At 38.5% G+C, this 26,689-nt stretch overlaps 1 protein-coding gene across 1 annotated transcript in view; it reads left to right on the top strand.

The window, feature by feature from the left end:
• atg5 (ATG5 autophagy related 5 homolog) overlaps positions 1 to 26,467 on the top strand; it is a 32,182-nt gene extending 5,715 nt beyond the window's left edge. Inside the window, exons 2-3 of the mRNA XM_079240168.1 lie at positions 10,926 to 11,043; positions 24,800 to 26,467. Coding sequence (XP_079096294.1) covers positions 10,926 to 11,043; positions 24,800 to 24,936 — 255 coding nt within the window. The 3' untranslated portion in view covers positions 24,937 to 26,467. The remainder of the gene's footprint in view (positions 1 to 10,925; positions 11,044 to 24,799) is intronic.
• Positions 26,468 to 26,689: the final 222 nt, after the last annotated feature.

The raw sequence follows: 26,689 nt of genomic DNA, 5'->3' as shown, positions 1-26,689 counted from the left end.
TTCTAGTGTGCTTTGTGTTTTCATGATGTTTTAAATAAACTGAGGTTGTTGAGCTGGACTTTGGCTTTCCTGCCATATAAAATCTTTGCCAACGTGCAGCGTGACCGTATCCGTGATCTCTCTTTCCACCAGGCATCTTTATCATCATACGGGATACTCTGTGAAAATGATTCTTCTGATGCAAATCGTGTTCAATTCAATTCAATTCAACTTTATTTATATAGCGTCAAATCACGGCAATACCATCTCAAGACGCTTTACAGACAGAGGGGAAAACATAATGAAGGCCAATTCATAATAGCCTATATAAGGAAACCAACAGATTGAGTTGAGTCCAACTCAATCTCCCATCCTGAGCAAGCACACTGGCAACAGTGGGAAGGAAAAAACTCCCTTTTAACAGGAAGGAAACCTCCGGCAGAACCCGGCTCAGGACAGGCAGCCATCTGCCTCTGCTGTGTGGGGGGAAGAGGACAGAAGGACAACAGACAACAGGAACTGCTACTCCCGGCCAGGGAGACCTGCTGAGACAGGAGACATACATGTTAATGATGCAACACTGTTATGGGGGGGTAAAAGAAAGAGATAAAGAGAAAAAGAAAGAAGCTCAGTGTATCAGGAAATGTCCCTCAGCAGTCTAAACCTATAGCAGCATAACTAAGGGATGCTAACCATCCCTAGCTATAGGACTTATCAAAAAGATAAGTCTTCAGCCTAGTCTTAAAGGTGGGGAGGGTGTCTGCTTCCCTAACACTAACTGGGAGCTTATTCCATAAGAGAGGGGCCTGATAACCAAAGGCTCTGCCTCCTGCTCGGCTCTTTGAGACTCTAGGAACCACAAGTAAGCCTGCAGTCTGCGAACGAAGTACTCTGCTTGGTATATAAGGAACAATGAGGTCTTTGATATATAGTGGTGCCTGGTTGTGGAGGGCTTTATATGTAAGGAGAAGGATTTTAAATTCTATTCTAGATTCAACAGGCAGCCAATGAAAAGAGGCTAAAACTGGAGAAATATGATCTCTCATGCTGGTTCTGGTCAGGACTCTGGCTGCAGAATTCTGGATCAGCTGAAGGGTTTTCAGGGCATATTTAGGACAGCCCAGTAATAGAGAGTTACAGTAATCTAGTCTCGAAGTAACAAAAGCGTGAACCAGTTTTTCTGCATCACTCTGAGACAGAATGTCCCTAATTTTGGCTATATTACGTAAATGAAAGAAGGCTGTTTTAGTAACCTGCTTAATATGTGGACCAAAGGACAGGTCAGGGTCAAATATGACTCCAAGGTTTCTCACTGTAGCACTGGAAGCTAAAGTAATGCCATCCAGGTTCATTACAAAACCGGAAAATTTAGCTCTGAGTTTTTCAGATCCAACGAGAATTACTTCAGTCTTATCTGAGTTTAAGAGGAGAAAATTTCTAGACATCCAAGTCTTTATGTCTATGAGACAATTTTGTAGCCTATTGGGCTGATTTGTTTAATCTGGTTTAAAGGATAAGTATAGTTGAGTATCATCTGCATAACAATGAAAGTTTATTCCATGCTGTCTAATAATTTTGCCTAAAGGGAGCATATATAGCGTGAAGAGTATTGGTCCAAGTACAGAACCTTGAGGAACTCCATGACTTACTGTAGTTTGGGAGGAGGACTTGTCATTTACATGAACGAACTGAAGTCTATCAGATAAATATGATTTAAACCAGCTTAACGCTGTACCTGTAATTCCAATCACCTGTTCTAGTCTTTGTAACAGAATGTTATGATCGACTGTATCAAATGCAGCACTAAGATCATGCAAGATAAGTACGGACACAAGTCCATTGTCTGAGGCCATAAGAAGGTCATTAGTAACTTTCACCAATGCTGTCTCAGTGCTATGATGAGCTCTAAATCCTGACTGAAACTCCTCGCATAAATTATTTCTACTCAGGTGGGCATGTAGCTGAGCGGAAACTATTTTCTCCAGAATTTTGGACATAAACGGGAGGTTAGATATAGGTCTATAATTTGCTATCACCTCTGGATCCAGAGATTGCTTTTTAAGTAAAGGCTTGATTACAGCAGTTTTAAATGATTGTGGTACATATCCTGTCACTAAAGACATATTGATAAGACTTAGTAGTGATGTATTAATTAAAGGGAAAATGTCCTTAAAGAGGCTCGTTGGGAGAGGGTCTAAGATACAGGTGGATGGTTTAGATGAAGCTATTATTTTAGTTAATTCAGAGGGTTGGACAGGACAGAAACTATTTAGACACAAGTCAGATCCTGGTTCTAAGGATGCTTCGGAGACCACAACAGGCTCAACATTATAGGTAGAAGGAAGAGTATTGTGAATTTGATCTCTAATAGTGTCAATTTTATTCCTGAAAAAATACATGAAATCATCACAGCTAAGTGAGAAAGGAATACATGGCTCAACAGCGCTCCGGCTCCTAGTAAGCCTAGCTACAGTGCTGAAAAGAAACCGAGGGTTGTTTTTGTTTTCCTCTATCAATGATGAATAATAAGCTGTTCTTGCTGTACGTAAGGCTTTTTTGTATACGATTAAACTTTCTTTCCAGGTTAAGTAAGACTCCTCTAGTCCTGATGAACGCCATCTGTTTTCCAAACGCCTTGATGCCTGTTTTAGAGCTCGAAGCTGGGAATTAAACCAGGGAGCCTTCATAATCTTACCTAATTTCTTCTTCTTTAGGGGAGCAACATTATCCAAGGTTGTACGCATTGAAGCTGTTATAGTATCAGCATGTTGATCAATCTGAGCAGGAGTAAGGCTTAAAGGGGGACTCTCAGTCATGCTAACACATGGTAGATGTGAAAAAATTAATTCAACTGATTGTTTAAATTTTGTAATATTATTGTCTGATAAACATCTACTATAGTAGAATTTATTTTTGGTCAGTGAGTAATCAAATAAAGTGAATTCAAAGGTTAATAAGAAGTGATCGGACAAGACAGGGTTTTGAGGAAATACTTTGAGCTTATCAGTCTCAATACCATATGTTAGAACAAGATCAAGAGTATGGCCATGAGAGTGAGTGGCTCCATTGACATTTTGTGAAAACCCAATTGAGTTTAGAATAGAGCTAAAGGAAATGTTTAAACTATCATTTTCATCGTCAACATGAATATTAAAATCACCTAGTACAATGACCTTATCAGTAGTCAGCACTAACTCAGACAAGAGATCAGAGAATTCGGTCAGAAACTCGGAGTAAGGTCCAGGTGGGCGATACACTAATGCTAAAAGGAGCGGTTTCTCTGAATTCCATTTTGGATTAGATAAATTTAATGCCAGGAATTCAAAGGATTTATAGTTAGTTTTGTGCTTAGGATTAATTAAATCCTGTCTGAGCAGGAGTTTCTGTGAAAGATGGCTGTATTCTCTGTGTACCTGATTGTGCTTTCAGACAGACACCAGTCTGGTTCCAGCTCTGTTGGTGTGCCAGAAATCTGCTGCTTTCCAGTAAACCAGCTCCCTAAACCAGTCACAGAACTTTACTCAGCAAAAGTAAAGTTAGAAATTTTGTTGTTTTCTTGCTCAGCTGATTTAGTTAGTGAGAAAGTATGATAAAGTATAAACACATGTGGTATTTAAAGGCATGGATACCACCATGTGGACAACCCCACCCTTCAACGGACAAAGTTTCTCATTAAATATTAAATAACTGGGTCAGTTGTTCATTACACATGAAAACACAGACATCAGCTTGCAGCAGTCCTATGGCATCTGAAGCTTCTTGTACAGTAGGAACTGATCGGACCAATACAAAGTTTACTTTTGTTCTTGTAGCGTCAGGAACAAGATAAAGGTTCTCGCTACTAACAGAGTATGTAACAAGCTTTGGTCATCGGGCTCCGTTATAACCTTCAGTTTGCCAAAGTAAACGATATATTCAAACGACAAAGTGTCAGTGTCAGCTCAGCTATCAGCAGACATTTCTCCCTCCAAGCAGCATGTTGCTGTTCGAGTTGCTGATCAGTTGTTTTTGGAAGAAAAAGCCTTTTAACCAATTTATTAACGTGTCGTTACTTGTTTTCCGAGTCTGAAGTTGCAAAACATAAAACAGTCACAAATAAAGAACTGTGCTTTTTTTTTTTAGGAACAAGCCTTCTGCTTTCCTTGCTAGCTGCTATCTTTAATTATTTAGTTTTTTTTGTGCGTGTGTGTGTGTGTGTTTGTGCACATGCGTTTGTGTGTGTCGCCATGGGATACAGGTGGGACAAGGGCTGAGCTAGCTGTTAATTACAGAAGCTTAAGAGGAGCATTGGCAGTGATATTAAAAGGCATAAAACATAAATTCAGATTTTTATGAAGATAAATCATCATAAATAACAGTTGTGGTCAGTTTGAGGGCCTTAAAAAAATATGGAAGAGATGATTGACTTCACAAAGATATATATATATCTTACTAACCAACATAAAATGCTTAAATTAACCAAGGAAACCAAACCATTTATACTAAACAGCCAGTCTGGGAGTAGAGGGAGCAGCGTTTCACCCAGGAAAGATGGATCGTTACATCGTATGGAGACTCTGGCCAGCTTTCTCCAATTTACTGTCAGTGCCAAAGGCCTTAAACACATAAAACATATTTAAAAACAATAACAAAACCTGCAGGGGGCCTCAAGAGATCCAGGACAAAGCAAATCCAAATGAGTCAAATCAATTTATCTCCTCATCCTGCAAGAAAATGTTTGTGTCTTCATTTAAGTGTCTTCACAAGTGACTTTACAGCAGAATGTCTGCCATAGAAGAAAGACGCCTTTAATTCTTATCCTCCTTCCACCCTCATACTCACACACACACACACGCTCACACAGAGTCCTTTAAAGGCAGATTGTGGTATTTAGTGTAAATAACGTGCTGTGTTTGATGCAGACAGAATTAATGACAATACTCAGTGCAAATAACAGAGGGCTCGTTTCCGTCTGGCCCAGTGTCCTCATGAAGAAGACACGGACAGCACTTTTATGTTTGTGTGTCTTCTATTTTGTCCCAAACAAATCTAAATAATCACTTAAATAATTCAGCTTTTAGATAATTAGTAGAAATGAAATAACACATTAAGTCTTATGCAGTTAAAATGAAGCTGTTTCTGGCTCCAAAAATGATTACTCTAAATCTATCTGTTTCAAATTTAGGCAAACTTTTCCATGTTTGTTCATGCTTCCGCTTCAGTGTTGACATTTTCCTTTCATTTGTCTCAGTCGTTTTAAAGGGGTTCCACTCCACTACTTGGCATACGTGTTGCATTGTGTAAGACTGATAGTGTGTGTCCATGCGTGCGTTAGCTTGTTTTGTTTTCTAGTGTTTCCTTCAGCTCCAGCAATGACGCCGCTCTATGATTTAAAGAACCAGAGGGGCCGTCGTCTCGTGGAACGGAAAGTGAAAATTACCGTTTTGCTTTGAAGACATCTCACATTGTTTTTCTGGACTGGTACTGCCCTCTGTTCCCGCTTCATGACTCAGACCCTTACTAACCTTTTACGCAAGAGCTGGAAGGCACCTTTACTGCGGTGCTTTGGAAGCAGCCTGCTTTGAAGACTGCGTGTTTACTGCTTCCCAGATATCTTGCTATGACTGACTAAGTAAAGGGGGATGTGGTGACTGCACAAACAATTACAAAATGTTGGAATTGTTGAAACATTTCTGTGTAATCATTTCATGGACAGCAGGTGCTTTCTATGCTGAAGACAGTGTGTAAGCTGTGGTTGAGATATGTCAGTGTGTTTTTTTTCCCCTTTGTTTTTGATTAAACATGTCAATGAAAGGGAAAGCTTTTCTTTATATATATTTTACCAGGGGATTTAAAGAAAAAATGTTCTGAAGCCACCTGTAAAACCTTCCTTTAGTTTATCAACCGAAATATAAATGGGCTCTGGAAATGTTTGGTTTGCTTTGGCATAAGTATTTACTTTCCATGGGGTGCATTAACTTATAATTGGTATTCATCCATTTATTCATCTTTTTTTTTTTTTTTTTTTTTTTTTTTTTAATAATATCTCTTAGATCTAATTAAGGGTCATGGGGGAACTGGAGCCAGTCTCAGCTGCCGTTAGGCAAAAAGCAGGTCATTCCCTAGACAGCTTGCCAGTCCATCACAGAGACAAATGAGATGATAAATAACCATGCACATTCATACTTTGTCCTAAAGTCAATATTTTGAAGATGAATCCAAAGGTAGAGCTGCTGTTCATGCTTCCAACCAGGTTAAATGTGATAAAGTTTTCTTAGTTCATAGTGTGGTATTTAAATCATAACATTTTATAGAAAATGAAAAAAAAAAAGCAAAATTGAGCTTTTCACCTTAGTTTTGGTCTGTGTATTATTAGTTTTTGACATGGAACTATTTGCTGCAAAATCATGAGGCATTGTTCCATTGAAGTATAGTCTGAGATGAATCAGCAGCTGCCTACTCCTACTCTCTACGCCGTTCACTGTGTGCTGAATACTGTGTAGTAAGCACATGCAGAACTGATCTGTAATAGTAATGATAAATAATTATTATGGAAACGGCACATATAGTCGACTGCTATTTTTGTTCGGGGTAGGAGGGGAGTGAAGTTTCACTACATAAAGCTGCAGAACTAATGTTTACAGTGCTGTTCCTGCCTATAGCCAAAGTGATAAACCATAGGAGACGAGACAAAGGAGAGCCTGGCCGTTTTTCACTCAGTTAGACAAGGTGAAATGTGCATTATATGAGATGAAGCTAACTTACCTGCGAGGATCCACTTAACTGTAAAGAACATGGTGCACTTCAGAAGCAAAAAGACCAGGCATACAATAAAAAATGGCTGGTTTTGTTTTCGCTGAACACTCGTATGTGGAGCTTCATATGCAGCTCCTCGACAAGGCCGGCACAGGTTTAAATCCTTCTCTCTTTGACTCCCTGTCCTGTTTATCTACTGTCCTGTTTTTGTTTTTCATTTATGCATTTAAAAATGCATTACGTAACTTTCTAACCTTAAAACTCTGTGTTCCCAACTTGTTCGATAACACAGTGACATCTATCATGTGCATTGCTAGAGCCTCTACTGCTTAGCAGAGTCCTGAGGCTGAGAAACTTTTACATCCTGGAGTCAAAGAGACATTTCTCTTCACAGTATAATAAGGAACTGGCTGTTTTGAACACACAATGTCACTGATTCAGCAAAGAAACCAAGAAGATTAAAAGAGAGAAAGAGACAAAACAAGATCCATCATAAGATGGTCTTTTGATGGCTGGAGAGAGAGCTAACAGGTCAGGTAGGATGCAAGATGAATGCTGAATTAGCCTTGATGGAGAAAATGGCAAAAGTAGTGTTGTGTGTATTTAATAACATCGTCAGGACTAATTCATTTTAAATGGTCTGATTAGTCGACTTAAAATATGACTATAGTTTGTAATCAGGTTTTTACACTATAAAACGATCATCCTGAGATATATTTCACTTGCGGTAGTTGGAAAGTGATTGGAAAATGCATGGCATTCTTGTGGCACACCTAAGCTTCCAGTGTGTATTTTTTGTTTTTACTTAATTTTCTAGCTCCTTCGGAAACTTTGTTTTACCTTTAAGATTGAGGCTGGAATTTTAATTTGCCAATGGATGATCTCAGACTTCAGTGGAAATGGTTTCTCTCACCCCTCTCAGTTTCTGGAAGCGCACATGGACTGACAGTGCTTTACCCCTCTTCATTGTTTTGCCATCAATTAGGTGGATTGATTCCCCAACCATCAATTAGGGGACATCTTGAGTTCCGCTGGGCTTTTCACTCACCGAGAGCGAGCCATATCTTTTCACCTGAATCCTAATGACACCTCGCTCTTGTTGTGTTGCCATGTGCTGCTGTGCCAGCTAAGGTGTCACACCAGCTGAAAAGAAAGTGTCTTCATCCAAACAGTATCATGCTTCTCTCCTTATGGATCAATAGCCTCTTCTTTGTACGCCGCCTGGCTCAATAATTCATGGTTGCCTATTTAAAAATGCAATGAAGTAGCTGTCACTTAGCGCACTCTCTCTGCTCTGGCTCTCGGTCGTGATCCCGCACGAAAGGCCATGCTTCCTGTCAGTGACTCAGTATTTCTGTGTAACCTTAGCACGGGCTTCACGCCTCCTCTACCACCTTCCTCTTGCTGGTTCGCGCCCGGCTCTGTGGTGTGTAGTTACCACTCGGTTACTCGATCCCGGTCCTTGCTAGTTTCCTTTTTACAGCTCCATGATTAGGCCCTATAGTGTGTCAGACTCTCCTTTTGACACCTCAGGTTGGGTATCAGCCTGTCCTATTGCTCTCTTTTAAAGTAGATATGCCTTCCATTGTATATATTGTATTTTCTCATTATATCATTGGAATTTTAACAGTAAGGATACTGAACTTCTCATTTAAAAAGAAAAGCTCCATCTAATTATTTTTTCTATCACCTAAATGCTTGGTTTGTCCGCAAGATATAAGCTTGTTATTACGTTTGTCTTTAATATTTGATACATCTCTTGAAGTGATTAATAGTAACATGTATAGTTCACCATTAATGAGCAGATTTAACCAAAATCAACTGTTTACAACGAATCACAACAAAACCATTGGGATTTTGGTCTGGTTTTAACAATGATTAGACCATTTTCAGCTATACATGCACTGCTCATTAGTACAATTAGCTGGCTAAATATGTCAGGTGATTAAGCAAATGGAATACATGCCATAAGTCACCACCTGTTGCTAAACCTTGGATGTTTGCCAGCTCCTGTCAATCATTTCATGTGCACTAAGGACGTAGGTCACTTGGTAACAACCACTGAATTTTTAACTTTACCCTGAAGTGATAGCGAGACTGACATTTACAAAGAGCATCCCTCCTAGCATGCCAGAATCACACTCAGGAACAGGTTTTGAGGAGCTTATACAAGCAAATGTTTTGGTAGATTTAACTTGTATCATTTAAATTGTCTGTTGTTTGCCTTTGTGTGAATGGAGATGCTAATCCCACAGATTAGCACTTATGCTAGCAAGAGCTAAAAGTCTGTACTAGTAACAAAGAATCCCATCCAGAAGGTGCACGGGTTAAAAGCTTTGCAGCATTTCTGAACACTAAGAAAACATTAGAGTCAGGCAGTTGACATGCTGTTGTTTTGAGGCAGGAGTGAGGGAGTTAGCCAAAAGGCAAAGCTCCCAATTTTAACAGATACTCACCCACGATCACACGCTGTAGGTGTCACAGAAAAAATAAGATCACCAATGAGAAAGTAGTCTGGATGTCTCTGCTTTGGCCTTATGAGTGGTGGGAAGTAGATGGATGGATATTTAGATCACCAATAAGAACATATTCTGCTTATATCTGCAGCGAGATGTTAAAGAAAAAAACACACATTTATTCAGATGTTCAGTAAGTGAGTGAAGTGTTTAGTGTGTAGAATTACAAACAAATATCAGCCCGAATTGTGGAAAAAAAAAATAAAAAAATTAAATGCTATGCTTTGATCACTTTGCATCGTAACTTGTAACTTTGTGTCAAATGTTGTGCTTTTAACAATTACAAGCCATGTCTCTAAATTACAGCTTCGAATCTTCAACTCATGTTTTTATTTTTTATTTTCAAAATACTAAGAAAGTTTATGTAATGTGTTCGAATGGTTTGTTTTGTACATGATACAATGCTTGTTTAGTGTGATTCATGCAGAAAAAATAAACAAATCATACATTTAGTCTGAAAAGAACATGGTGGCACATCTAAAATGAACCATGTTGTTAAGGTACATTAACTTAATAGATTTTTTATGTAATGTCTTCTGGTAATGCTGTACTGTGATTCCCATATGTTACTCACAAATTGTTGAGGCTTTGACAAACACAGCTGAGTATGCCCTAAAGATATTTTCTGCACACGTCATTTTTGTTTAGCCGTCTTATAATCAGTTTACATTAAACTGTTGCTCCATCCCTGACCAATTTACATCACGGCCAGCAGTGCAACAAGCCTCACTTCCTACATCACTGCCATATTTACTAAGGCAGAGGTCACAATTCAAGGTCGCATCATTGCAACGATACGTCTCGTACTGCAAAATGCAATGTAGGAAAAGGGAGAAATAATTGAGTTAAATTAAAGAGAAGATTTGATCAATAATTCAACTTAATCAGATTCTCTTTGCAGTTTTTACTTGATTTTAGTTTCATTTCTTTTTCACGTTATGAAGAAGAGGGAACATCAAGCTGAATTATCCATGGCTTCCAACCTATCTGTTCATCGGATATGAAGGAATGGTTTGCCTTTCATGGAACAATGGTAAAAGTCGTGCTGTTGTGTCCTTCTGGGAATCCCACTTAGCAGCAGATGAGCCTTTATTCTGTGAAGATGACTGCTTTTCTTCCAAATATGTAGTAAAGCAGCGGTTAATGACTTCCAGATAGATTCGGATTTGTAAAACATGTCAGCCTCATTTAGAGCGTGTGTAGAAACATTGTGGATTGCTAAACATCACATTCTATGCTGCTGGGCTCATCAAAGCCCCAGACAACTTTTCATTCACAGCATTTGCGTGCACAGTGTCACAAATTCTTCCCACCCTCTTAACCTGGTGAACTCTGAGACATGAAAATGTCCCCACATGTTATCATACGGGAAAAAACCTTTTTATGGGATATTTAGTCTGCTTTTCCCAAATGTGTGGGGTTTTGTTTGGCATCCGTGTAACTGATAAACACACACTTCTGTGCATGTTAAATCTCTAGCAGATTTTCTTATGTGGATCGTTATTTTTAAATAAATTAAAGTGGAAAAAGTTGCTCTCTATTTGTGTGCAGTTGGAAACCCTCCTCACATTGTAGCGTTTCCTGTTTATTATTTTTTATATATATATATATATATATATATATATATATATTTATACTGTTTATTAATTATATTTATCTCACTCTACTTGCTAATTTGCTGCGCTCTAATTGCAGACCTTGAGTGACAGGCCGTTCATCCAGAAACTGTATCGCCCCGTTTCACCCGAAGGCAACACACAAACACTCGGCGACCTGCTGAAGGAGATGTACCCTGATGCTCTAACGAATGATGGTAAGCCTCCACACAGGCCAACAGGAAACGTTGGCAAGAATATTGTCTTCACTCTTTTTCAGTGTTACACTTTCAGTCTGTAGCTGTTTATTTTCATCAGCCTCAGTGATCATTGAAAAAACTAAAAGAAACAAAGGATAAAAACTCACTTACATTCAGACTTACAAACCTGAGCTAACAGCTAAACTCTGATGTTGATAAGTAACTATGTCTGGTTTTCTTATCAAATGTGGGTTATCCCAATCTACATAACTGAGAAAGAGAGGGGAACACCTTTTCTCGCATTTCTTTTTCTTTTATTATTATTTACACTGCCATAAGAGGCATCTCTGAGATCTTTTCTGTCAGATAATGCAATGTAGCAGGAGGTTAGATGAGGGAAAATACAGGCAGTTGCCATAAACAGTGAATGAAGATGTGGGAGGAGGAGAAGGAAAGATTGCTGAAAGTGTGTAAAGTGGCACAAAGAGAGCTAAATGTAGGTAAGGTGTTTCAACAGGAGGAACTCCAGTCTGAACTGGTACAAAGACAATACATTTTTAACAGCTTACTGAAATTTCGAGTTTGTTTGTTTTGTAAGTAAGTAAGTAATAATTGTCCTTCTTTTCATTCAATTATTTTTATTGCATTTTATTGGTTTAACAAAAGAATCCACACCTACATAAACATGAGCATTGATAATATGATCAACATCTGCTTGTTTTATCATATATTCTAAATATGTGGTTGTGCTGCCTTCATGGTCACTTTGGAAAAGAGATTTCTAATCTCAGTGAGGTTTCATCCAGTTAACAAAGTAGAGATTATGTTATTTGGTAATTTTTTGTTCTAAAGTTTTGATGGATCATCTTTAAGATTTTACAGTCAAATGAAAAAAAAAAAAGATTTCTTAAATATTTTGAAAAAGTCTTGTCTTAGTTTGCTGTTTAAAAGTGTCAGGATATCGTAGAAGCCTGGCAGCATCGACCATAGACAGTATAGAGAGCAAAGCCCACAACGAGGTGCAAAATGGAAGACAAAAGGGAACAAAATCATGGAATTACCAAACAGCTAATCAAGACTATTCTCAAAATGGTATTAAATCCAATATTTACTTGGTCAAGGCAAAGTAGGTTTTTTTTTTTTTTTTTTTTTTTTTTTTTTTGTTTTTTTTTTTTTTTTTTTACAGATGCCCTGCAAAGGAGTAAAATAAATTGGAGCAAGCTGGTTAAATAGTTTTTTGGGTTTTTTTTTTTGGCCGACCAGGAATGTGCAAAGATCTGTCATATTAATATTCAGGGGGAAAAAACACCAGTCAGAAAATACTAATATACATTCATTAGCTCTGTTTCAGAAGAAAATGCAAAATATTGATTAAATTATTGCGTGTCTACTAAATATAATCAGTTGAAATCATTTGCAAACAGCCGGTGAACATTTTGACCACATTTTCCACAGAAGTTCTGTGGAGTTTCGGCACACGGCTGAGTTGCAGCTGTGGAAGACGAGTGCTGGTAATGAAAGAAGAGATGAGAGGCGAGGTATAGAGAGAAGACAAACTGCAGTCTAAACAGACAGTGTCTGCAGAGGAGGAGAGAGGAAGTAGATAAGGAGACAATAGTGTGTTAGGACAGAGGACCTGCAGGAGACTCACCTGCACGGAGGCGACAAGAACTATTAACACCCCCTCCTTCTCTGTCTGCCTGCCTGCTTACCCCTCCGTCTCTCTTTTTGTCTCCATCCTCCTCCTCATTGTTTATGTCTCACATTCACTTTCAGACCAAAAGCTGACAAAAAGACGTGTGCTGCATTTGACGTCCTACATAATGTAACAAATGTCTTTAATGCTGTACTGTAGGTGTACTTTGATACCAAGAAGTGAGTATTTAGATGCGTACACTTAGCTATGCCCCAATTCCAAGTATGAAAGTAACAGTATACTGAATGTTGTACTGTTTACGCAGCAGTAACAGTATCCATGGAAAGGTTTTAACAATAGTCTCATAAACATCTTCACAGAGGGAAAGCATTCAATTTTAAGCCGATCCCTGACTGCAAACAGATTAAATAATAAAGCTCATGTTAAAACCCTCTTATATTAAATTTTAGAAAATGTAATAAATTCTTAATATATATTGTGCTTGTTTGTTGTATATATTGTTTTGTTCTTTTGTGATTATTATGTAGTTAGCCGTTGACATTTCACTTTTGCAAACCCAGTGATTAAGCAGAAGACTTTGCTTACTCTCTAAGTGTGCATTCACGTCAGGATAGTCTGCTAGACTTGGTCCAGTTAAGGACTTGGCTCAGTTGTAGGTTGGGTGTATCCACAAAGACCAAGATCGCGTTCACGCTGCACTTTGGTCAAACGCACCAAACCTTTAGAATAATATATCCCCATTCCCACCAAAGGTGGCGCTGCACTCGTATTTAGCAAAAGAGAGGACAAGACCTACATGAAGAAGAAAACTCAGTTTCCTCCACGTGTGAGCTAAACATGGAACAGGAAACTCACTTTTTTATTTTGTCTTATGCCAGTATACTGCAGAAATACACTGCAACAATGGGCGCAGAATGAACAACAGACGAGGCAGAGGACCCTTAACGCCATCGCTATGTATTTACCCACAATGCAATGCTACGCCAAATGCAGGAAGTGACTTTTTTTTTGTGGTCCACTTCCTGTATTTGGTCCGTTTAACTTGGGCTGAGACCTCAGTTTGTAGGTGGACCGGGTCCGCTTCATCTGAATTAGAATTCGTTTGGTGCGTTCACATTTCCCCAAATGAAGCAGACTTTCCGAGCAAATGAACTAGAATTGGAATCAAAAAGGCTGATGTGAACGTGACCTAAGTTTAAACTAACTGAGTCTCATCATTAAAATAACAGTTTGAATGCTGATATCTTTTAGGGTTTTATTTAAATATTTTATTTTGCAATTTTCAAAGTAGATAAACAGACAAGAACAACAAACAGGCCCAAACACGTGCCTACAAAAACAAGCAAAAAGTAAAAATAAATAAAAACAGGGACATGAGTAAACTGTAAAAGTGCCGGCCACATTGAAACCAAATGTGCACGCGTTGTTTCTAACAAACCCTAACAGGAGTGGGCAGGTGAGGTTCCCACTTTGCACTGATTGTATGGAGGCAGGAACGACATGTGTCCCAAATAGCCGAGAATTTTCCAAGTGAGTTAGTTCTTGTCGACCTGAGTCTTTCCATTTGTATGACTTGAGTCATATCAGTTAACCGCCTTTGAAAGGGAGGCAGGGTGTCGACTTCCAGTCCATCAAGATGAGTCTTTTGGCAACAATGATCCCTACCATCAGAGACTGCTACATTAATAGGATAGGTTTTCTGTAGCCGAAGACAACAAGTTCAGAATCTGGTTGGAAAGTTATTCTGTAAGTCTTAAAGTACCAGTGAAATAACTCATCTGAGAATTTATTTGGTACTCTGCAGAATCAGAAGTCATGAGACAGCCTGAGTTTAGAATAATGCAGGCAACGAGCAACCTTAAACTGAATTAACTGGTCCCAGCTGTTAACCTAACAAGATGATAAACTTTAGCTCCATACTGCTTCTGACACCTCAGCGCCCACCTTTTCGCTCCAAACCCCCCTTATTTTATCTGTAGCAACCACATTATGGCCATCAAACAGACGTGCAAAAGCAGAAATGAGGTGCCTGGAGTAAGGTGGGTTTTTTAGGGAAGATGTTGAAAGTTTAAGAATTTGATCGAACATAGTCTCTAATCTGTAGGTAATAAAAATGGTTCAAGTGGGGCAATTCATAGTTATATGATGCTATCTTTCACAACTGTTTTAGGTGATCTACAGAGAGAAAATAGATTTATCATACACAGATGCAACATCTTGTGGCTATATGGTGCGTCTGCTGAAGATCCAACTTGCTGTTTATGTGTCCAGCCGGCAACACTCCTGTTTTCTCTTCCGTTTAATTTAGTTGAGTTTATTAAGTTTAATCTTTCGAACATGAAAAACAAAAACAAAGTGAAAAGAAGTTCAAAATTGATAACAAAACTAATTTAAAACAAAATGAAAAGTCATTTAAAATTTTTAAGACATCCTGCCGATAGCTCCAGTCTAATTTTTAGTGGCAGCAAACAGCTGTTTCCAGATGAAAACACTTTAATAAGCTGTGTGTGTGCTCTCCTTCCAACAATAAATGGGCAGAAGTTTGAGTTTAACTTACAGACATCACATTACAATCTCCCCATTGTACAATGCTTTGTCATGCTTTCCCAGCCTTTAAGTAAGATGTTTGTTTTTGGCTCCAGGCAGAATAAGATCCAGCCAACATTCGACATCTCTGAACAATAGCAGCTGTCAGGCTTGAAGATCTTATGGAAGGATTCTTTTTAATCATGTTATGGATGCTTTATAGACAACGATCCATTTCAGTCCAGTTGTTATGAATTAAGTTTATTGGGGCTGAATTTATTACCCGATTTTAAGGTTTGTTTAAAGCTTGCGTGACTGTGTGATGGAAATAGAAATATCCTCTTTCATGTGTTCTTCCTTTTCTCGTGTCTTATTGTCTGTAGTTTCCCTGATCTGAGACGCCTTTTTCCTCTTTGATCCTATATCTCTGTCTCAGGTGTAGTCTTCAACATCTTCCCTGTCTGCTGTGGACATCTTTCATGTCTTTTCAGGTTAAAGCTCTGCTTTTCTTTTCCCTCCTCCCTCCCAGAGGAGTCTGCCAGCCTGCCTGGTTGATCAAGGTGAAAGTGCCCTTTTGTCTCCTTTGGTTTGTTTGGTTTCCACCTCTTCCTCGACTGGTAGATGTGTTGGGCGATAGGCAGGGATTATGGTGGCGTGTTTGGATTAGAAAGCCTGAGACGTGTGTTCAGGGACTGTGTGGGGTGGGGATGTTTGGAAGAGAGGGGAATGGGGGGGGGGGGGGGGGGGGGGGTTGCTTGTACTATTGTTCAAGAGTTCAGACAACGTGTTTTTTTTAAAAGACCCAACATACAACAAAAAGAAAATCTAGGGTGCTCTTTCTCTCTGTGATCTTTTAAACATCAAATAGTTTTTTTTTCCCCAAACAAACTAACTCTCTGTTATGTCTGCATGAGGGTTGGTGTTGACCCCTCTGGGACCCAGAAACCAGTTGCACTAATCAAATGGTGGTGGTTTGAATTAAGAGCCAAAAAGAAGAAGAAGAAGAAGAAGAAGAGGGGGATTCCCAAATAAGCTGTGGCCGAAAAGTCTGCATTGCCATGAGGCTGTTGTGGGAAAAAGACCCGAAGCATCATGTTCCTGTAAACAGCGGTCATCACCGACATGCATTGCTGCTGGCTCATTGTGTTGTCGTTTCCTGAAGCAGGTGTGTTATTGAGCAAGGTTTTGGCAGACGTTTCGCTTCGGTCGGCCGCAGAAGTCGCAGCATAAAAAGGTGACTCTGCCCACAGATGAAATGCATCATGTTGATAAGTAATTCTTGTAAGCAAAGTGTTCTTTGTTTTCTTTTCAGGTTTTCTCAAAGGTGAGCCTTAATGTGAAAAACCCTCGCATTGATTATTGTCTGTGAATAATCAGAGGAAACTCCCCACCCCCAACCACCCACCATCAATCCCACCCTGATCCCTCCCATCCATATGAGTAAAAAAATTGACACGGTTCTTTTTAGACCCCCCCACCGTCATGCTTCCTCGTACAGACTGAATAAGGAGGCAGATTGTGTTGATCAAAGTTTAGAGGTTGGAGGGGGAAGTGCAGGTTTCAGTGGCTGGTTTGATCCATCCAGATAGTGGATTATGGTTCATGTGCAGAGGCGTGCGCTGTGTACACCAGACGGGGGACTTCAGAATGGCTCGAAAATCTGCTCGATTACTTTGTTTATTATTGATTAGGATTCTGGCGTCTTTTATCTGTCACTTTTTATTCAGCTTTTAACATTTTTTAAATTGGAAACTGTCAAATATTTGGGTTTCCTTATGCTGTTATAAGCTTTCAGGAAAAATGGTTTCATTCAGGTCAGAGATTTCTTTTGCCAAGAAACACCATATGAACATGTAACACATGCTTTGGATCAGCATTATGATTACTTAACCCTTTAAAGTCCAAGAGGTATTTTTGGCTTGTTTTGCTTAACTATATTATGTCTAGTTTCATAACATTTCTGCATTTTATATGCAGTTGTCAACATTACACACCATAAATGTTCCTGTCACTTTTGTTATCTGTCAATTGCTTTGCCATCCATAGAATGGCACATGGCGCTTTCCATGGCACATGGAAAGCGCCATGCTTATGTGTAGTATCCCTGCTTATGTGTAGTATTGAATGGAGGTGGTGCCAGACACCACTTTGACACCAACAGATGAAGTTTACATTTGGTATGCATTTATATTGATGTTTTATTAGTCTAACAGCAATTTTCTTTCATCACCATTGAGGCAAGGACCTATGCTATTCGGACTGTAATGGTTAAAAATTAAACCAAAGATTTGCATTATCAAATCAGTTAATCTTCGTAAGTGATGCAATCAAAACTTGTAAATTTGAACTTATTTGGTAAAACTCGTTAGAAATCAGTGAAATTTGCATCTTTAAGTTGGATTTGAAGAGCCTGTGGCAGGATTTTTCAAGTCTTGTTGACATATTGTTAAACAATCCTAAAAATGACAGATCATAAATAAATCATAGTACATCATTACTTTTAGCTTTTCTTGGAGTCAGGCAGTCAGTAAACCAGACACTAATGATATGGTGTGAAAAATCTTTCATTTCACATAAAACCTGACATTGAAAATGCTGCTGAAATGCACCAAAAATCATACAACATACACACTGGTCATATATAAATCGTAGTGTAACTGTTTTGACACTAGCCATATAATACTATGACTTAAAGTATATAATAGAAGAAAAATGTGTCATTAAATTATATTCTTTATTTTAAATTATTTAGATATTTGCTTTTTCCGGCTTATTGACTCATTGGCTCCCGGACATGTTAAATCAAATGTCTTTGGCAGCCAGTGAGTTAAATGTGAGTATTGTCTCCATTTCTGCCTCTTTGTATTTGGGAACGTTGGTTGTTTAAAACAAGTTGTTTTAAGACAAAAGAAACTGGTCAGTTGTTGTTTTTGTCTGGCAGTCAGTGAGCAGCTAATTGAAGCAGGCAGTCAGTCTAACCAGATGCCAATTATTCCACCAAAAACTGTTCAGCTGTTAGGAAAGTGAAGACTTGCGGTCTTCCTAAATGGTATTTGGCTGCGCTCGGCTGACAAAACATGTCGTCTTGGCCGGCAGTAGTGTACCACTCAACCACAGGGTGTGTGTATGTGTCAGTAAACAAATTATTCAAGTTCTTTATAGTAGCAACTTTCCTGCAAAGACCAGTTATTATTAATTAGATAATAGTTTGAAAGACTCTCACTAAATTTACTACATCTATTGGAAACTTTACTTGTCACCTTTATAAACCTCTAGTTTACTGGATGTTCTCACCAGTTGGAACTCTTAGGATTTCTTCTGGTGGGAAGTTTTCCAACAAGCAATGTTTACTCAATGGAATGTTAATATATACCATTCACCTTTTTTTATTCAAAGTAGGAAGCTTTTATTTGGACTTTGTGATATGTTTAGTCCTTGGAAGGGTTTATTTTGGGACTTATTCTTGGCAGATCACAGGTGATAGTTTACAGTAATGAGAATAGCATGATGTGGTTTGGTAAAGAAGCCCCATGTATCAGTGGTTTCTTTTCATTTGCCCATGAATTTATCTCCTGCTTATGGTTTCAAAAGCCTTAGTTAAACAATGTTATATCAGAAGCCTTTAGATAAATACTTAGTCAGTGGAAAAAGTAATCAAAGTAAGCAATAACTATATTAAGTAATCGTAAGATACAAATACCAGTCCTAAAAATCAACATTTTATTTACAATAGAACTAGAAAAATGGCAAAAATGGCTGAAAATGGCAAAAGTGAGGCATTTTACTATATTATGAAAAATATTACCTTATCTTTATTCTGATGTCACCAAATAGCCATATAAAACTGGGATGAGGCAGCTGTAGGAACCTGTTGGAGCTAAATGTAATTAGTTTACAGCAGGTTATTAACATTAAAACATTGAAGTCTCGAGGAGATAAGGCTGGGCAGGTTGTTGTAAGTGATCAGTTTTAAAGTTTACATCTTTGGTGGGGCATTAAACTGGTAACTTGACCTCCTGTAAAGGCACTTTCAATGCTAAAATGTATAAACATGAGCTACAAATGCTCCAATCCAGATATCGTCCTTTTCAGAAAAGGTTTTGCATATTAAGGCAAGACCATGTAAACTGTGTGCTGCAACTACTAAAACAACATGGCTTTGTAGTAGAAGAGTTTAGGTGCTGGACGGACCTGCCTGCACTTCAGACCTTTCTCCAACTGAAAACATCTGGTAGATCATTAACTTAAAACACAATATACTAAACTTGGGCCTGGTGATGAGCTAAAATCCGAAATGAAGTAAGAAAAGGGACAACGCTCCACTCCCAAAGCCTCTGCAACTGGTTTCGTCTTTTCCTTCCTCAGTTCCCAGATGTTCACATGTTATTGATCAGTCAAAAATTCAGTCATATCTCATTTGTAAAGCACCTTTTATGCCGCAACGCAACACCATTTTTTACAAAGTAAAAACAGTTCATGTATGATAAAATAAAATAAGCAGTTTAAAAGTATTTTAGTTTCTCTTACACACTTGCAGATGCGAACACACACGTAGAATGCAAGTCCCCCAATATAAAAAAGCTAATATATATAATATAGTAGCTATGATAATAATAGCTATTAAAAATACTAGTAAAATTTAAAAATCTGGCTTGCCACTGCTGTGAGGAAACTGGGTATATAAGGGTTCCATCCACACCAAGAAGCAACCCACCCATGACCACGCTGGTGCCACTACAGGACCTCACAGCAGGCCAGGGTCCCCACCACAGCCATTGGGCTGCACTGCAGGACCCCAGCCATCCAGACAGGGCAACTGCTGCAACAGCAACCCTGCAGGCCGAGCAGGTGTGTTCCCGGTGTGGTGGGTCAGCCTGAACAAAATACTTGAAGTAATATTGCTGTTAAAACAAATATCAAATAAACATAAAAAAATAAATAACATAAAATGATGGATTTAAAATATATGTAAAAATAATGCTCGAAAATAGGGCTAAATAAAATGAGAGACTTAAGCACAAATGTATTTAAAAAAAAACAAAAAACTACATATAAATAAAATAAATGGATAACTACAACAAAAATTCAGTTAAAAGTTAGGGTAAAAATGTAGGACCCTCTTTTTAAAAAAATAATAGAAGGAATGCCGCAACGGTAAACATTCTTAGCAGCTAACGCCAAATTTGAGATGAGCAAATATTTTCCAACATCTTATGTTTTCTGAAATCTTTTGTGAAAAAAATTAATTGATATGATGTGCGTACTGCATCATTCTGCATTTGACACAACATCCCAGATTGTTTTTGGAAGTAGAGTTGCACCGATACTTGATTATGTAGTAAAATTAGCATCAAAACATATTTTAACTGTTAAATATTATACAAGCAGAATTCTGTCCATCCATCCTCTTTCTTGCTGCTTCCTCAGCGTTGGGTTAGACTCCTGCCAAAGCAGGGAAGCCACAACTTTCTTCTTCTCTGCCACATTTGCCAGCTCATCTATAAACATTTTGAAATCTTCTGCTTGCATCCCGTCACATCTTTAAAAAACTATTGTTCCTGCAGTAAATGGTCACTCCAGTCATTTTCAGAACAAGTTGTTAATTAAACTGGGAAAACACCTACTCTCAACTCTTGTGCAGTGTTCTTCAGTATTGTCTTTTTTTCACATGCCACATCCTCTGATGGTTCTTATTTTACTTTTAGTGAGCCTGAGGGGGAATCAAAGCTTCTGTACGTACTGTAATTACTGTTTTGTCATGTTTTTTTTCCACCCAACTACATGGTCATAGTTTTATATTATGCAACACTGCTGCTTCACTTTTTACTTGGAGGAATTTTATTCTTAATTTTATTCTTAATTATTCTTATAATTAAGAATTTATGTTCAAACATTGTGGGAAAAATTGCCCCTATATTGAGATGTGAGAATGTTACATACATCGACATTTTGGTTCCAGGATACTATGACATGACACTAACTGCAGTGATCTGGTTGTGATATGTTACTGAACTAGAGTGCAAGACAGTTCCGGATAATTTTTTTTTTTTTTATTGCCATCAAGTAAATATTTAATGGTAATTAATTAGTCTGAGAAAGACTGAGTGGAAATGGGAACTTACAGAACTCAGGCTTCAACATTACTGGAAATGAGAAGATGTCAAAACAACACAGCCTGATGGCACGTTTGTGTTGGGGAAAAAGTTGCGTTAAGTTGAACAAGTCTCGGCTGTTCCGATGTTACAGACGGTAACACGATCCTTTTGTTTTTTTCTGGGTTTTTTTTTTTCCCTCGTCATTTTTCTAATGTCTTTCAATTACTGTACAAATATGCGTAGGCTGGAGCGTGAGGCTTTGTGTGTGTGAGTAATATGGGTGAAGGTGGGTCATGTAATAACCTACAGTACTGTGTATTTGAGTTTGTGGCATGTGTGAGTGTTTGGGGGCGTGGCTCATTGAGAATTTCCCCCATTTCTCATAATGATTCTGTAAAACACCTACTCCACCCACAGATGCTGCCTGTTGCCAGGCAGGGGTTGAAGGTTAGTGATGGGCAAGAAACGCCTCCTTCAACGTGTGTGTGTGTGTGTGTGTGTGTGTGTGTGTGTGTGTCAACCAGAGAAAGTGCATTCTCACTGGTGCTCCCATAAAACAGGATCACACCTTTTACTTTCTGTGTTTCTGAACTGAACTAGTCTCAGGACTTTGCTCAGTTTATGGTGTCCTCAGCCTCACTTGGCTGGTTGGTGTTTACAGGGTTTTTAATAAAACTGTAATGTTGTATCAGTATATCAGTGTTAAATATTACTTTGTATAGGATGTAATATTTTTTTATAAATGATAAAAAATTTCAAATGTTGTCCCAGACTTTTCCTCTTTTTTCCCCTATTATTTAAATAGATGAATATTTTGATTTGAAGTTAAAAACTAAATTCTCTGTTTATTTTAATTCACTGATATATGTGCCAAAATAATCAAAATAAGTAATAAAATTTAATATGACACACTTGCTTTTCTCAGATTTGAGATTAGTGCTGAATAGACTTTAGTTGGAGAACATTTTTTCTGTGATTATAATAAATTATTAAAAATTATGTGGAAATGAACCCACCTATACCACTTCGTTTGGGTGTCTCACATCAAAAGTGTTTATCTCTTAGCTGTTTCAGATTCTGGCCATTTTAATATTATTTACTATATTATATTATGCACTGTTTCTGCTATGTGTTAAAAATTATTCTTATTCTAAACAACTTATTTTGTAGTATTTCTCATCTTCTGGTGTAATTCTAAGCATATTTCCCTAAACATGAGGAAGGTTGCAAATTTATTGAAAGAAATCCATTTTACAGAATTCTAATGCACACAAAAATAAAAAGTTTAACTTTTTACTTGAACCCCCCCCCCCCCCCCCCCCCCTTCACAGCCTGCATCAGGCTTACTGCCAGCAAATACATGGAAAGAAATGTTTAAATGTGCATGTTTGCTACAACGTCCTTAATCCCAGTTTTCAACAACTGTCTTTATTTGCATTAATGTGCAAAATTGTAACTTTCAGAGGGAAACCTATGAAACTGGTGTTGTTGTCCTGACATGCATTTCTTGCACATTTCTGTTTGCTAGCTGCTCAGCAGGTGTAGGGTGGAGCTGCTTCTCAGACCGTCAGTTAACGCTCTGTCTCAACCGTCCTCCTGATATTACGTGGAGCTAAAATGTCAAGTGCGGGTGGTTTGAAGAGGACAACCTGCACAGATGTGTGTGTGTGTGTGTGTGTGTGTGTGTGTGTGTGCATGACTGAGGTCCGGAGTTATAGACGGGAAAGGGCATAGCATTGTCTGCCTTCTTCTCACGCAAATTCAGGACCTACATATATATGCTAGAGGGACATGAAATGCCACTTTTAGATGGTAGAATATTAAAAAAAAAATTTTTAAGTATTTATTTTAATAGCAATGTATTAAAACATTTAGGTTTGAACAAATGACCATTTTGAAATTCAAGCCTAAATTTATCTAAATGTCTAAATGCCATTTATTTGCAAACACAATGTGCAAACGGTAGCTGAATCTGTCAAAAAACCGACCAAATTTAGACAAAAAATGATAAATCAATTTTTTTTCTTTGTGAAATTAAGACTAGTAAAAGCAGTCACATCAGTTAGCTGGATTAGTATTTATAGTTCACTGGTAGAAAATGTTGACAGCTTATGTATTGGATTTTTGGTGTTTTTTTAAACTAATTTATGGCCTTTATTATATGCTTATAAGACTGATGTTATAATGACTTAAGCTGCAAGAATCCTGGTTTGTATGCATATGTGTCTGTACACTTACCAGTCATTTAAAATTATAATGATTCATACAATGCGATGTATTTAAAATGATTAAGACATTAAATACCGCCTTCGGTATTCTCTTGATTTTCAAAATGTTAAATAACTTTCTCATTTCTTCTTGCTGCATCAAATTACTTCTTTCACACAGAATTCGGCCTTCAGGTGTTCTTATAAAATCTTGTCATTGTTGAAGTTTGTGATAATAACATTTTAGTTACATGTGGTAAAAAGCATCACAAGTGGCTGTGATACCAAGCGAGTAAAGTTTCCATGCCATTCGCACTACATTTCCCACAGTGCAAATCAGTGCGTTCCTCCTGCTCACACACCCACTGTGTAACACGTGTCGTGTGGATTTTCTCAAACTTCATAAAAGTTCTGTGACAGCTGCTTTTTTGAACTGTTGAAAATATCACTAATACTCACTCCTCCTTAATGTGACTGACTTGTCAAATATCCCTGCAAAATTCTGCAACCTCAAGAATCTGAGAGGGTCGAGAAGATCGTTGCTCGTGACAAACGTTTTTCAGTCACGGCCTTTTAGTGAAGCAGTATCAGTCACAGGAGGCCAGCAATATCCGGAGACTTTACACACACACACACTCAGATTCACCACACACCGTCAGAGTGAAAGGTAAAAATTCAAATCCTGCCGCCAGCAGAGACAAAAACACTTAGCTGTCACCTTACTCCGTTTCAGAAGTGAGCACACACACTCATAGTCACACTTGTACTTTCTCTCTCCCTCTGTCTCATCCACCACAGCGGTGGTAAAGATTATACCGTCATGTCTGATGTGGTCTCTCTCACCTCATGCAACCATTTCTTTCTCTCGGCTTCCTCCAGCTTTGTCTTTTTTATCTTTGCTCTCTTCACTCTTTTTCTGGTTCTTTTTATCATCCCTTCATCTCTGAATGCTCAATATTTCCCGCCGCACTTTCCTTCTTTTTCACTTCTCCACTTTTCAAACTTAAATCTCTTCTACCCGCTCAGCCGTTCGCTGCTTTTCCACTCGTTAGGTTTTTTTTTTTATTTAAATAGTTGAGTGGTTCATCTTCCCTCCTCCTCAGTCCTCTTTGATCTTTTCTTCCTCTTTTATGGTCAAAAAGAAACATCAAAAGCATTTAAATAAGTAGAAAGAAATGAAATCACTATGAACCCACACACACTCACGCAGAGTGTTACACGCTTCCAACATAAATGAGCTTACGAGGGATTTTACAGATGCTAACCAGCTGTTTTGTGTCTTCACCCAGGTGAGCAGAAGAGGTACCAGGTAGTGATCCACGGGATCGAACCTCTGCTGGAGACTCCTTTGCAGTGGCTCAGCGAGCACCTCAGTCACCCCGACAACTTCCTGCACATCTGCGTCGTCCCCGTCCCCACAGACTGAGGCCGCTCCCCCGCCGCACCTCACTGTCGCCATGACTACACACCAGTCAGCAAGCTGTTAGCCCCAGGCACGGTAGCGTTTCATGGTGGAGGCTTTGAACTAACTGACCCTTAAACAGGAAGAAGATCAGAATCTCAATGATGATGAACATGGGAGGTGTTAAACAAACCTCCTGTTATCATCGTGCTCGTTTATGTTTCTGTCCTGTCACTATGACAACTACTCCCCTTTTTCTTTTTTCTTTTTGCTCAGAAGACTTACTGTAGGAATCGAGGATGAAAAAAACTCCTCTTCCTCCCTGCAAGTGAGTGACATTTCTTTCAGTGAAAAATTCCTGAATGAGAGGAGCATCTCCTCCTACTTCTTCTGCTCCTCTGCGAATAAAACGCCCACTTAGGAGGCGAGGAACTGGAAAAAAACCCTTCAGTTTTCCATCCTGCCATGCATCGTCCTCCTCCTCGAGTCAAAGACTGTCCCGCAGACAGAGATGGGCTTGTTTTTCAGGAGCAAGTGGCGCAGCATGCCCCTGCTGAAGTTGCCTTAGTTACTACTGTCATCCATTCTGACTTACATGACGTCATGGAGTTTACATCTCAATCTTTTCAACTGTTCATCGTCCTTTTTTTTGTTTTTTCCTTTCCAAAAAGGTGTCACTTCGTTAGAAAGCATGAACTTCAATAAAGAGCAGTTTAAAAGGTTAGACAGCAGTCACTCACACAACATTTCCAGAATTTTGCTTTTACTAACGTCTTGACTATCACCACTGACATCTGCATCAACTTGTTATATAAAAATAAAAAATAAAAAAAAGTAGACAAAACACCCAGATTGTTTACTCTGTTAAATCTTAAATAACATTCATTTTTGCTTGAACTGTTTTTGTTTTTTGCTTTTTTTTTTTTTTTTTTGGTTATTCTTTAAAATGGCACATGCTCTTGGCTGACAAGGGGGAATATGACGATCAAAACCAAACGAATAAACTAAAATATTTGGGTGTGAACTAAAATGGAAGCTGTGCTTTTTCTGCTCTCACTTGTACCACCTGCGCAGACAGCAGTGAAGATGTTCACACATGAGTGTTATGTAGCAGTTTGTGAGGTTCAAACATCGTCTGAGGGGTCATGGAGGAAAACAACCTCAGTGTATTAAAACAGGTGTTGATTTCACCGCTCCTTGCTGGTTTTACTGTCACTTTTTGTGAGATTTGGCCCATATGTCTTTGTCCGTTGCCAAACTTAAATGAGCATCTGGTTTTGTTTCTTTAAGCGTTCAGCCTACATGATGAGACCATTAGCTGAAACTGAAAAGACCTTTTGGGACCATGTTTTGTATATGCTTTGTATGCCATATTTTACTACGTGGACATGTAACTGGCTGTGGCAGACGAGACATTTGGCAGCATAAAAGCAGTGAGGGAGTTTTGATAGCTTGCTTCATGTTGAGACCACTTTTTGGCAAGGTAAACAACTCATCAGCAGCAGCTTGTCTCCTTTTCTCTCCTGTTCACATGGAAATAAAATGAGTAAAAACATTCAGCAGACACAGTTTATGAAACTGTCAGACAAGGGTTGTCCTTCAGTCAATCTTTAAATGAAAATGTTTACTGCAGGTTTTTACATCCATGGAGAAAGATGCAGAAGTGTTGCTTACATGCAAAAAACATGCATATGTCTCTCTGTACACAAAGTGGGATTTGTAAAGAAAGAAGCATCTCTGTACCTCACATAGTCATCAAACAATATGTGCATGTGTT

The sequence above is a fragment of the Telmatherina bonti genome (assembly GCF_933228915.1).
Source record: "Telmatherina bonti genome assembly, chromosome: 5".
NCBI classification, from domain to species: domain Eukaryota; kingdom Metazoa; phylum Chordata; class Actinopteri; order Atheriniformes; family Telmatherinidae; genus Telmatherina; species Telmatherina bonti.
This window is presented reverse-complemented; position numbering and strand designations above follow the sequence as displayed.